At 37.1% G+C, this 13,787-nt stretch overlaps 2 protein-coding genes and 1 long non-coding RNA gene across 4 annotated transcripts; 1 reads left to right on the forward strand and 2 right to left on the reverse strand.

Annotated features, from left to right (window-relative positions):
* Positions 1 to 474: 474 nt before the first annotated feature.
* Positions 475 to 4,052, reverse strand: LOC111331148 (homeobox protein DLL homolog). Its single transcript, XM_022936204.2, has 2 exons — positions 3,324 to 4,052; positions 475 to 2,125 (listed from the first exon to the last, which is right to left on the reverse strand). The coding sequence occupies exons 1-2, from the start codon at positions 3,730 to 3,732 to the stop codon at positions 1,881 to 1,883; spliced, it is 654 nt and encodes a 217-aa protein (XP_022791939.2). The 5' UTR covers positions 3,733 to 4,052; the 3' UTR covers positions 475 to 1,880.
* On the forward strand, positions 3,414 to 11,357 carry LOC111331149 (uncharacterized). Of its 2 annotated transcripts, XR_002694886.2 has the most exons (4): positions 3,414 to 3,545; positions 7,408 to 7,628; positions 10,058 to 10,201; positions 10,466 to 11,357. It is a non-coding gene; the product is annotated as an uncharacterized LOC111331149 (long non-coding RNA). The 2 variants fall into 2 exon arrangements; XR_015988593.1 differs by having other exon boundaries at positions 10,058 to 11,357.
* Positions 7,986 to 12,132, reverse strand: LOC111331147 (uncharacterized). Its single transcript, XM_022936203.2, has 2 exons — positions 11,493 to 12,132; positions 7,986 to 8,826 (listed from the first exon to the last, which is right to left on the reverse strand). The coding sequence occupies exons 1-2, from the start codon at positions 11,905 to 11,907 to the stop codon at positions 8,567 to 8,569; spliced, it is 675 nt and encodes a 224-aa protein (XP_022791938.2). The 5' UTR covers positions 11,908 to 12,132; the 3' UTR covers positions 7,986 to 8,566.
* Positions 12,133 to 13,787: the final 1,655 nt, after the last annotated feature.

Genomic DNA, 13,787 nt, shown 5'->3' on the forward strand with positions numbered 1-13,787 from the left:
CTGATTGGCTGCTGCGGTTACTGTGGTTTTGGTTCTGCGACACTCAATCGTAAAACGCCTCGAATGTTGGTTCTGGTTTATAAGCGCTCCAAAACGCACAAAAAGCAATGATCCACACGTGATTATCTTGAACATCCTCAACTAACCAACAGTTATCTGAACTGGATGCATATAGTTTTAAAGGAGGAAGAAAGAAGTCAGCAAATGATACAGAATTCCTCGCAAACTATTTATCTTGAACTAAACATTTAGATTTGGCGAAAACGCTGGGTGAAATGTGAAACTAGTCAGGTGTAATAGTACAAACCCAAACGCTTGATCGCTTTCAAATAGTAATAGCAAAACAGTATGTTGCTTGATTTCGTTTTAACGCCTTACATCCCATCACGACTGTGCAGATTCTCTATACTGTTATCTATACTTTTCCTAAGATGCTGACATGGAGAAATTGCTTGACAATCAAGAGCTTCTCAATTAGGGGATCATTTCCTTTATTCGTCTGACCCTAATTTTCAATGCGGGAGTGATATTCCACGGACAAAATTGGATGCTAGTGCTCCTAGTGATTAAACGGTTTAAATTACAGAAATACTTGCGCTTATCAAGAAACTTGGTGGTTAGGCTTAAATGCTACTGGGTTTAACTTGCACAAGTGCGTGAACAAAATTTAAGTTTAATTAACTTATCAAACTATTAATGATGGTTTTTTTCTATTGGTCATATATACATCACGTTTCTTCAGAAATCATTAAGACTGCAAACTTTTTTAAGCGTTCGGATTTTTGCGTCTTTTACTCAAATAGACACGTTTATCAAATCACTTGCCTTATTTTAATTTTGCAATCAATTTATATAAAACTCCTGCGTACTTACTATGGATCTTAAAACCTTAATACCTTAAAAAGATCCATCGTCAAACTCTCTTTTAAAGAACAATTACCTTATTTCCTCGAAGAAGCGCCCACGCTCTAAGAAGCTCTCACCCCCAAGGCCATATTGTCAAACTAATCCAAATAAGCGTCCCCTTCTTCCCTCACTTTCTTAAATAGTAGGGATACAAGAAACACCTGCTTCTGGAGGGTCTTAATTAGGTATGACTTTAACGATTAGTTTCTTTAATTTACAATAATTTACAACCTTATTACGGCTTACGGTTAAAAGTTATCAATTCTAACGTCTAACGTCTACATTTTTTTTCCCGTCCTACGGCTAACATTATTATTAGGGACCTTAAGCAACCACGACGGCGACGGCAACGAGGACGTGGAAAAACAAGAGATCTGACTGGCAGAACAATAGCCCAGCACGTGCATTTTGAAACTTTGTAAATTTCCTAGCCGTCCTATGCAAAACAACAACGTGAAATCGCCAAAATTTGCGTCGTCTGCGAACCGAAACCGCGACGGCAAATTATTTTAATTTCCATTTGGAACTCAACGCTGCTTTTATACGTCATGCTGAAGTTGAGCTGTGGCGTCGTATGAGACAGTAAGCTCCTGCAGCCATTTTTAAAATTCTAACTAAGAGTAGAAATTCATTTTTTAATCGAAATCTTCCTTGGCGTTGCCGTCCTGACTGCTTAAGGTCCCTAATATTTTAACCATGCGAGACCCTATTTGAAATGCCACTCTTTATGCTTCAACTCGGCGGAATCAGTATAGGAGAATGATAAGCGCCACCCCTCGATTAAGCGCCCACTTTCCAATTACCGCCCATTCTTTTAGCCAAAATTTTGAACAATCACCAAGGCGCTCATTCGAAAAATTACAGTGTGTTGATAATGGTATAGTAGGAAAGGGTTAAGAGTTCCTCTCACAAAATTTAAAGCCTCCAGTGCACACGTAAGCAATATTGAACTGGTTAAAGATTTCAAATTGCATTTAGGACTCTTGATCTTCTGTGGAAGTTTCTTTTGGGCCACTAAGCGCTGCCTTCCTCCACCTTATTCGCCGATTTTGAAACCAAACTTTGACTTGGGTTTCCGAAAGACCGAGTTGCGATGCGATGTAAATCCGCTGGGCACTTCCAACGTACTGCTGATTCTTGAAATGTCTTTCCAATCTGTCGAGCTGTTGTGGAGAGAACACGGTGCGCATTCGGCGTGATTTCTCGTGCGGACCTTTATCTAGAAAATGGTAAAAACGTAATAAATATTGCCAAAAAACAAATGCTCAAATAAAATGTTTTTAAATTTTCAAAGTTTTGAATTTTTGCGAGTAGCTTGTAAATTTGGCGGTTAAGTATTTCGAAGAGGTAAATGAATCCAACATTACGCGAATAAAACCTTTTCACTCCCTCTCCGTAGGGATAAATTTCGCGGAAAAATTCGACTTCACTTTGAAATGGGTGTTGCATTTGTAGACCGAAAAAATTGCAGAGGATCGTGATCCACTTAATATATAGGTAGTGTTTGATAATACAGAGGAACTAGGCCGGAATAATTCAAGCTTTGACAAATAAGAATACTAAACCTGCCGTGAAAGGTATTTTTCTTTTAAGCTACTTCATATTCTATGCCCGCGTCCTGAGTATGAAAAGAAAAAGAAAAAAAGGTTTTTCTTCTTCTACCTCTAATTTTTTTTTGTTTTCTTCGAAAAAAAGAATCTGCTTGTAGCGTGACTTTACTATGCTCGCATAACTGTCTTTCGCGAAACCATTCAAACAATTTTCATCTACATCAGGGCCATCTCTTCAAATATTACACTTACTTAGCATAAAATTCTAATTACTTGACACGCAATTTAGCAGTTGCTAATATTTTTAATTGTAGCACAGAATTTAGTCAATATGAAAGTAACATCGTTGTTTAGGAATTAGGACACTATAATTTAAAAACAACTACTAACTAGATGATGTGAAGCGATCAATTAGATGTTAAAACAGTGTCTCCCGAAAAATATTGCAACTGAAAGTTCATTTTTCTCTAAATGTCGGGACTACAAAATACTTTAATTCAATAATTATTTCCGAAACTGGGAAGCTTTTCATTTCTAATAATGGGCATTATTCGGTGTTTATACACCCAACCGCACTAATCCTTAATCGATTTTGGTCTAACCAATTATAAGTTTGTTTTCTCCATGAGAATTTTCTCATGCGCTTGGGGATAAGAAGAAAAAATTATATTCAAGGCTAAGGGCATGCGGCAAAGCCAAAGAAATAGTGGTTTGTAAAGTGCGTGACTTTAATCACCTTTTCATTAAAAGCACCTTTTCAATGGATGTAGAATTGTTTTTATACTGTATTGTTTTGACTGTTTTGTATCCTAAATTTTGATTCGAAGAACTTTAAAAAGGAAGAAATTAAAGCATTGATATACTTACGGTTAGGTCGATCCCAGTATCTCCGAGAAGCATCGTGATTTGGCGTTAAGGATTCAGTCTGAATGAGATGGCTTTCTCGAAAGGCTTCTTGTTTGGGAATTTCTTGCACACCTCCCGATCTGTAACGGGTGTCTGAGGCAAACAAGGCTCTTTGATATGGCGCTCTGTGTAATCCATACGGCATCAAAAGGCGGGCTGGAGAACTCGGGATTTGAGAATAAGGTAACATAGGAATCGGTGGACCAGCAAAGCCTATTAATCGGTGATGCCTCGACATTGTCTCTCTGGGATGCGCCAGTAGAGCTGCCTCACTGCTAAAATCTTTCCTTGAAACACAGGCACTGCATGGGCAAGGGAATATGTTGTCGTTGTCTGCTTTCAGTGAAGGTGATCGCTCGTCGGTTTGCATGCTTTTCTATCGTGGGGTAATGCGAGTAGCGTGCTCTCTGTTAGCTTGTGCTGTGTCCGTGATCCGCCAGAACTTGCCGATGATGACTGAGATAAAAGACACATTATGACTTCTTGTTCTTCAATTCTAAACCGCATTTTTACCTGCATCTTTTCCATTGTCTAGCAACGAAATAACGTAATAACTAAGGACGCTTAAAGCGACATTAGAATTCTTTGTTTCGGATCTCCAGCACAATCATTATTTACCATCTTATCCTTAAGTTTAGTCAATGTCAATGTTTTCAATTCTGTTCTCCAGTATATTTTAATTTGTTGTCAAATGATAACTTTGTTCTGACGTACCAAGAGTGCACAAAAACATAATAGATGTTTTCTGAAATGTGTAAATGAGCTTCGTATGGGCTTATCGCAACATTAGGTTTACCTGCTAATTGCTTTAATAATGAAATAAAAGTTTGTTTAAACAAACACGTCTTGGAAAGTGAGGAAGTTTGCGGCCATTTGCGTGTTAAAAAATCTCTTTTACCGACCACAAAAGACGAAAAGGAAATATTAAATCGAGCGAGAAAATAGTAACTGAACTCCACATTGATCAGTGGCCATTTTGTTTTTATTGTTCTCTTAAAGGTTAAAGTCGACAATTTATCGAGTTGGTCGAACAAGGCGCTGCTTCCGAACATTTATAGATTTTTATCGCTTTATGAAATTTATGGCTCATAAATGCCGTTAAGACTCCACCTACAACATACAGCAAGTCTTGAATAACTTAACATGATACGAAATGCATTATCGGTTGGTTTAAGTTAACATAACCGCAATATTCATTCTCGATCAAAAGCTGAACCAAAACAAAGTCTAGTGATTCATCTAGCTCTGTTTAACAATTTTTAGCTTTTACGACAATAGCCCTTGTTCATGATAAAATTTACCCCCAAGCCTTGTTTTAACGAGAATTTTTAAGAATCTGTTGTTTCCTTGTAGGTATTTTTATGGAAATACGAGTTTCCTGTCAAACACCTTGCTTGCGAGGTCATTAAGGGTGAAATGGTTTCCGACGTAGACATGCTGAGGACCTATTAATTTTCCAGCTTGATTTTTGATTAATTATGCCACTGAGTTTACGACCTTCTTTGTTGCAATATTTTCCGATGGTTTGTAATGGTTATTGAACACTTTTGCGACTGTGGGTGTAAATAACGGTGATTATTTTAAAAGAATAATACTCTACACGAACAGCAAACTCTCTCTCTCTCTTATAATAGCTGATATAAAATAACCGAACAATCACTTCTTTTCATCAACACAAAGAGAATAATTAAGCCAAATTCTTCATTCGTTCGGGTGAGCGTGTTCTGAATAAGATTTGGAAGCCAAATAAGTACATGCATGAAAATGACAAAACGGGAACATGTTAAGTAGGGGTTTGCGCCAATAGCTTTATCGATGAGCGGCTCTAGATCTCTATGGTGCTGTGCTGTAACGCGAAACCCAAACACGAGAGCTTGTGAGAGGCTAAAAAGACCAGTGGCGATACGTACACCACCTGTATAGCCGGCTTCTTTTGAAACTCGTGATTTAGACTAAGCCAACTTTGATATTCTGAGCACGTACTCTAAGCAAATGAGCACGTGTTTTGATCCATTGGAAAAAATATTAATAAAAAAAAAACAGTTTTCGAAAAAACTAATAAAGGAAAGGAGAAAAATTTAATGGAAAGATCGGAGATCGTGTTATTTAAACCCCTTTACATGGTCGAATGCTATTTGACTATTTGATTAGACCACTTTGCCTATTTGCTTCGCAGAGATTCGCCATAAATTAGCAAGATGATATGCTTCTCACAAAATAATATGTTCGTCGTGGTTGAAATATGAAGTATTCAATTGAGCAAATAAATATCCAAAATAATCTTAAATGAATAATCTAAAAAACTCGACATGTTTCGTTTTATTTTCTCGAGCAGAAGATGAGCTTTATGCTTGATTTATTTATAATTTGAACACGTTTTTATGTCTACAAGGATAATAGATGTGGAAGGTATTTTTTGGAGAACAAGGAAAGAATCATTCAGTCATAGAACGGATGTTCACATGTAGGAATAGAAAATTAGAGGTATTCACATCTATTTTATGCAATTTAAAAAAAAGCTTGAGTGTTTCTTTATTCTTGTCGGTGAGGTGCAAATGTCTCTCTGTCTAAGACCACTTAACTTGGAAACGCGCACGCTATCTCGTGACAAAAACCAATGCACTCCATTGTAATGTGCCAAATGTCAGGGAACCTTTGTACAACTGAGTCCTATGTTTACCGACCGAGGAATAATTATAATAATTAGATTTAAAGAATTCTGCTAGAAGGATCATTTTTAGAGGGTCGGCGGTGGAATTGCCGAAAGAAAAAATTGAATGATTGTTTTGAAACGTTGACAAAAGCTTACTTGTGCTTTAAGATATCTTGCGTTAAAACATATTTAAGTCATACATCATGCATAAAGAAATTGTTTTAACCAGAATGAACTTGCTTATAGGGGCAGAGCATCTGTTTAACAAAATAACGAAAATACAAAATGTCTTTTTGTAAACAAATGGAATATTCTGTTAGACGTGAACTGATCACACGGGTTAGGTTGAAAAAGTAGCAGTTCTCTTTGGCTTGGTACTTTTCCATCATAAAATTTCGGACAATTAAAGTTAAGGAATAACTGATCCGTTAAGACGTTTCTGATAATTAGGAAATTTTCTCAAGAAATTTATCGATTTGGTCAGCCAGTTCAATGTAGCGTCTCATGGCAAAACTTGCACAATGAAACCACCAGCTTTCCTTCTGTTCGATTAAGATAATCCTTTAATGGTGGTTTTTTTACTAACCAAACATTACACCCTTTTAAATGTAAATTCAAGGCTAAATCAATTCATTTAAGTTAAAAAAAATGCATACAAATTTGAAGATCGAATCACCCTGTTAACAATGCACACACACAAGAATAATGCTTCGGGATCGCACCCATTCGCTAACAGAGTCGAAAATTTCGCAATGAATAGTAATCAGCGTAACTTGATAACTAGAATATAATTTCCCTGCGTGATATTAGCCAAAGATAAGTCGCCTTTTGACAGTTTGAGGCAGTTTGAGGCAGTTTGAGACAGTTTGAGGCAGTGTGGCTGAGTGGTTAGAGTGTTGGACTAGTAATCCGCCGCTCCCGGGTTCGAGTCCCACCCTGACCAATGGATTTGTTTCACGGTAGCCCCGAGTTCAGATCCTTGGGCACGCTTGTAAATAGCCAACTGGTTTGCCTCCGGCCGGTTGGGGTTCTTAATGATGTTCTTAATGATGTTATGTTCAATTTAGACCATTTGTTTCATTTCTTTGCAAGGACCACAATGGAAACTACTGGTTCACCAGTAATTGTGTAATCCTATAAAAAGACTTTTTTTTGTTTTTTTTTTGTTTTGTCTTTTTATCAAGTCCTCTCGCGGTAGCTTAAAGGGAACAAAGGTACAAAAAAACCGAGGATCTAGGCTCTTGACCGTAGGATCTGGGACTAAATAATTTTTTGAACCGCCAACCGTCATGGGCATGCTTCTCTTAAACTAATGATCCTGTTATGTTTATATGCTGGAAGTAGGAGTTTTAACATCGATATGGTGACTTGCTTTTTCTTCTTTACGCGCAGATAAAGATCAGACCATATGATACTGAGAATGCTGACTCGTCCTTAGTCTTCTCTTAAACATCGCCGAGGATGGGAGGATGGGAAGGACTTGGTAGTGCCAGTCTCCCAAGACCCCACGACCGGGCGTAAAAAACAGGAGAGAGTCAAAAAGGCGGAAGACAGCTCCTTGAGTTTATCGTTTTCTCCTTCGTGAAGCATGCCTTAGAGGTTTTGTTGGCTAGGTCAGTACCTTAGTAATCAAATGAAATAAATGATATTTTGGCCTACTGATTCAACAGAGACATATTGCCTCAGTCAGAAAGTATTCAAGAAATACTCAAACAAACCAATAGCACATCACACATTTTTAGTCTGAATCGGTACCGGTAAACCAGTTAGTTATAAATTATCGATCTAATATGATAAAAGCTGATAGTTTCGAAAGAAACTGTTTGGGGCTGCGTCGGTGGGAGTAACGAAATAATTTGGATATATCAACAAAGTTGAAATGGTAAATTGGCCACCGTAATGATTACAAAAGCTGACGTTTCGAGCGTTAGCCCTTCGTCGGAGCGAATCCGAAAGCCCATTCAAAGTACTGCTTTTAAGCTTCTTCTTCAATTATGCAACAAACAGACTATTTAAGCCTGGACTCCAGGCAATCAACCAATGTATCTATCAGTCAAGCTCTCTACCGTTCAACTTAATTGTCAATCTGTCAATCTGTCAATCTGTCAGTATTTCAATTTTTCAAACTGTCAATCTTTCAATCTGCTAATCTGTCGTTCAATCATTTATTAAGTCAGAAGAAACGTTCTATACATCTTCCCCAAATATATGGCATCTATGTGGCTGGGCCAAAGTCGAGTCTACTTAGTAATAGAGGACAAAAATCGCTCAACATGTTTAAAATGTATGCTGAATTATCAACAACACAGTAATCTTAATTAATAAACTTTCCAATATCTAATACGTTAGCTAGTTTTCCAATTGAAAGGAAGTTTCTTCTTTTTACCGCACCTACATTGGACACATTGAACTGGTACTTCTCAAGTCTATGCGACTCTGAATATCTATGTGCGAAACTTCATCCATTCATCTATGTACTCCTTTAATCCGCTGGTAATCGAGCCAAGTCATTCACTTCATTCCATAAAACACTTCCATTCACAGGGACTCGTTACATTTTGATCTTTCGTTCCAATCTGTTCTTTCTCCATTTGATTCGCCGATTCTGGAACCAAACTCGCACTTGTGTCTCAGTCAGGCCAAGAATAGCAGAAAGGCGTCTTCTCTGTTGCCCAGAGATGTACTGATCGGTGGTGAAAACCTTCTCGAGCTCGTGCAGTTGATGAGCGGAAAATACAGTGCGACCTCTTTGAGGCCTGGTTACTTTGTCGTCAATCCCATGGGAAGAGCTGTCTTCCAAGCGAGGGGAATCTGTTAGAAAGAAATTTATAGTTTTTTAAAGCAATTAAATCCATTTTTCACCGCAGAAATGTATATCAAATGCACGGCTACATTTTTGTCTTTTTTTTTTTCAGTATTCTTGTTCGCGTGCGTCCTGGTATGACATGATTTTAACAAGAGACACTAACCGATCTACTTTTCGCTTTTAATTAAGGCCAGCTCTTTCAGAACAGACCAAACGACTTTTATCAAACGTTTAACTCACAAATGAACTCAACACATCGTTCTTCCCAAACAAATGAAATCTGGGATTTTTCATGTTTTCTCATTTCACAAAGATGTGTTAGAGACAAAAGTCTCACTGCTGGATATGGCCTTTGAGTTAGTAACCCATTAAGTTCCCAAGATTTGATTTTTATTCTCTACTTTAACTACAACACATTTCCTTGTAAATTAGTTATGAGAGAATAGCGTTGATTCAAGATAACAAAGTTTTACTTGATAAGTTTGAATCTTCTCAGTACCTGTTTTGGGGACAATGTCTGCATATTATATGGAGAAGTTACATGTTAATCACTTCTGGGAGTTAAAAGGTTTTTGAAAGCTAGCGGTATCCTATTTGTGCAGCGCGTGAAACGACGCAATGCTTAACCCTAACCCTATGCTAGCAGTTGGTTGCAGGCAGACAGAGTAGAACATAGAAGAGTTATAATTAAGATGAAACTTTCTTGTTTTGGATATTTCTTAATTTGAGTTAATTAAACATCTTTCATAATTTGAAAATTTCATAATTTGTCTCCAATTTTAAGCCTTATCAAGACTGGGAAAACTTTTTTTTATGTGCTATCTTCGAGACCTAAACGTTAAGATTTTACTGTGGAGGGGAGTACTGGAAAAAAACAATGTCGGATATAAATTTTTTTCCGAAACGCTTTAGATGTTAACATATTGAATTAGATTTGTTGTGCGTGACACCACAGGAATTCTCTTAGCAAAAGATTCAATTGTTTCATTATATAAATCTACATTATTTTTCAAATACTCATTATCACTAGAACATTAAAAGGAATTGGCGAACGATAAAAAATATTGTATAACAACTGAGAAAAGGGAGAGTTGTCGACAGTTCCTTTCCACGATATTGAAAATTACAGATTTGCAACGTTTACAGCGTTAGAAAAAAATAGTTACGATCTTCCATTTTCATACCGGCCATCGGTTATCTTTCACAAGTATTTGACAATTTTTTTCTATTGTTTAGATCGTTACTCCGCATAAAGGTACGGTCGGAAATTAATCCTTCTGCGATGTCGGAGTGATCGGCGGCCCGACTACAAACATCTTGAATTCTTAACAGGGGACCTTGAGCGTGATGTTCAACGACTTTGCTTGAAAATTCCGAAAGGTATCTGCCGTGAGTCTATTTGCCGAGACGAAACGCCACGTTATACCAGCCACGAAGTATCTTTTCACAAGTATTTGATAATTTTTTGTTATAAATGTTCAATTTTTCAAAGGCATCTTTCCATAATGCCACTTAATGAGCAACAGGTTTAGCATTTTTATTTATTTTTATATATTTATTACACCACCAGGTGTCGGAAAAAAAATGGTTTATGTTGACGAAAATGTATGCCTCATTTTAATTACGGATTCTTTTGTTTTTTAGCCCAAAACCCTGAGATGATTTCTAAGAAGAATTCAACTTGGTAAATTAATAGAAAAACTGATCAAGTTACGTGGCACTCAAGTGTTCTGAGAGTGAATATTTTCCTCTTGCAACGCATTAAAATTCGCACTGTGTTATGAGAGATGGGAAAACTCATGTTTATCAAAACAGGTGTGTGATCTTTTTCATCCTGTTTAGAATTTTGTAATGCCGCTGATGAACATATAGCTCATCTTGATGGTACACGTCACAATGTTATAATGAACAATTTGTGTTGTTTGCCCTACATACTAATAGTATTTCTGTTAGAAATTGTGAATAAGGAGTCGTTGTGGCAAGGTTAGTTTACATAAATACGTTTTTTGTGGGACGGAATAGGAAAAAATGAGGAGAAAAAAATAACAACTTATATTCGGAAAAATACTTTGGATCAAACAGTTTTAAGGAAAAAATAAAAAATAATAATAATTGATTGACAAATATCATAGAAGTAAAGAAGTTTCTCTTTTCCGCTTTCGAGATCACTCTGATCAGAGATAACCCCTACTAACTAAAACGAGCGCCAATTAAGAGTGCATAATGAGTTGTCACCAACAATAGGGGACAATTCTTGTGTTCCTATAACTTTATTATCCAGAGAAGAAATGAATGAATTTGAATGCGTACTTATGATCTTGATGAGACGCAAACAGTTTGCCTTTTCAGTAGATGTCTGATGATCATAAAGAGAGTCATCTTTATTGAGGCACTGCTGAAGTTTCCGACAAACAAATGTTTCCCTGGGGATCCAGCTCGACTATGCATAGATAGCAGTATGTTTATTCCCGTCGCAATGGTCTTATAACACAGTTTTTTTCAAACGTGCGGTAACACAAATTAATCCATTTTCTAATCTCGCCTGGCATAATGGCTCTATGGGGGAAATTGTGCCGGATAATGAGTTTATACACAAAGCATTGGCAAAAGCATCAAAGGTATCATACATGTTTCCTTCGATGGGGATAGCTACGGATAAAATGTGGCTAACCTTTGTTAGATGCCAAGTCGGTGTTCCGTTCCAGTAACGAATTGAAGGAGGAGTATTGCGTATTTGCTGTTCCAAGTTCGAGGATACGGTAAGCGTCTGTTGGAGAAGGTAGAAGATCTTGACGAATCGGAGCACGCGCTGGGTAGAAGGTATTCCCATGGGAGGGTAGATAACTGGTCGGGGATTGGTAGTTTGGGGGTAAGTTTCGGTATGAGCTTAGATGAGTTGTTCGAGTCGCTGGCTTATCACCGGGTGGATTCAGAACCATCTGGTCGGGATAACGACCCGTACCTCTGATAGTGTCCGGATGGAACTCTGCCATGGGAAAGTAAGACGGAGCGGCTGTCGGCGGATACAGCCAACAATTCTGTGAGAGAGGTGGCCAATGGCTTGAAGTTGTGTAGTCTGATTGCATTTTTGCAACTAAATTTTTAGCGCTGGAAGGAGAGAGCCTCAGTAAGCGAGTTGATTATCAAGAAGGCTGGCGTTACTGCTCAAGGGCAGAACATAACTATGCTTTTGAATGTGACTTAAATCATCTCTTTTGATAACAATTCATTGACAGATGTCAAATTAATATTCCACTTTTTTGAAAGTACCTCAATCAAGCGGTTATCCGCAAATTGTTATTCAATCAAAGTTGTCTTACTTTTATCTAAATTAAAAAAAATAAGTTTCGCGTTTTTGAGGTAAAAAAGATCACTGTTTACCTTCGCAAGAGTAGGAAGATTGTCTAACGGGAGATTTATGAACGCACAAAAATACTTTAAATAGGACGGAGACAAACATAAGAAAAATATGGTCTTTTTTTTTTATTTTGCATGTCTCAATTTGTCGGCTAAGCAAACGATTTGAATTTAAAACTGAGCCATTCTCTCCCAAAACAAAAGGCAATCGACACCTATTAATTCCACGTAAAATTATCCTCGATGAGCTGCTTTTAAGAAACAAGTTATTTTTACAACGTGTATCAAAAGCCAAATTGCGAAAACGCAGGTATGTTTTGGTAATGAATTAAACACTCGGTCAATTTCTCATTGTGCTTGATATCAATTTCGTGACCAGTTTAAAGTAGAAATTTCGGCGAAATAGTGATTTTCAATAAGATGAAACACAAACTTATAAATCACTTGTTTTTTCTTTGTTTGCGATGGGGATTCCTTTCTCGCGAACTGGTTTCTGTAACAACGAAAAAGGTTGCCTCTTCCACAATTTGTAGGATTTACTTTTCTTGGAGTTTGTTCGAGTAACTTTTCTTTATCATTGATTAAAATCCTCACAAAAAACTAAATGAAAGCGACTTTAGTTTTATTATGTATTTAATTGGTTGAAATGGCTACTTTAAGCACGAAAGGTGCCTGCAAGCACACGTGTTTTAATAATTAGATTCTTAGTAAGATACTTGTTGCGAACTAAGCATTAACATGGCAAAAGGCCGCAAAGTGGGTACTTTTAGAAACTGAATACTACATGACTAGTTTTTAATCAGAAACTATAAGTAACCATTTCTCAAAGAATTGAAAAGCTGTTAAAATTTCTTACATATGCATTTAAAACTTAGGCGGGTACGATTCGGTCGGCAACAATGTTTAAGATATGGAACATTTTATGCTATCCATTTGTAAATGATATCTGGGTCGACAATAAAACGAGATGAATAAACTTTTAACTAGAATTATAATTAATTGTTCATATCAGTAACAATTTACCTAGCTTATGCTTAGCTAGTTCGCAGGATCAGGGAACTTTTTCAGTGATAAAGGTCTTTCAACTTTTTTTTTTTCTCTCATATGGACACTGCCTTCAGTCTTATCAGAGAGACCTTACATTCTTCGCACTGTTTAATTCTGGATGATCGTGTGGATAGGATAATTATTTTTTTCTTTTATTTTTTATGAAATGGGATAAGATTTTTGCAGTTTTATGGTAGAATTAAGTAGAATCTCGCCTTCAACTGCGAAAGGCTTGAGGTTGTTGCTAAAGCTTTTTCAGTTTTTATCGGTTAATCCTAGTTTTTCTATCGTTAAGGCAACTATCAGCTTCTTGATCACCTTTCAACTATTCGCCTATCCAATATCTTCTTGGCAAAAATCCTAACTTATCGCAGAAGACACACTCTTGGAACATGAACTTTATGGGCGGACTGAATTTATAAGCTTCGTGAGATGAGCGAAAGTCTGGCGTTCTACGTTGCCAAGAAAAAATCATTTGGCTCGTAGCGATTTTAAGCAGCTGAGTTTTCTTCATCGTGCAAGTTTGCGCCGGAGACATTCAGGGTGGCCTTGTGTGTATTAG

Source organism: Stylophora pistillata, chromosome 1 (genome assembly GCF_964205215.1).
Source record: "Stylophora pistillata chromosome 1, jaStyPist1.2, whole genome shotgun sequence".
Lineage (NCBI taxonomy): Eukaryota > Metazoa > Cnidaria > Anthozoa > Scleractinia > Pocilloporidae > Stylophora > Stylophora pistillata.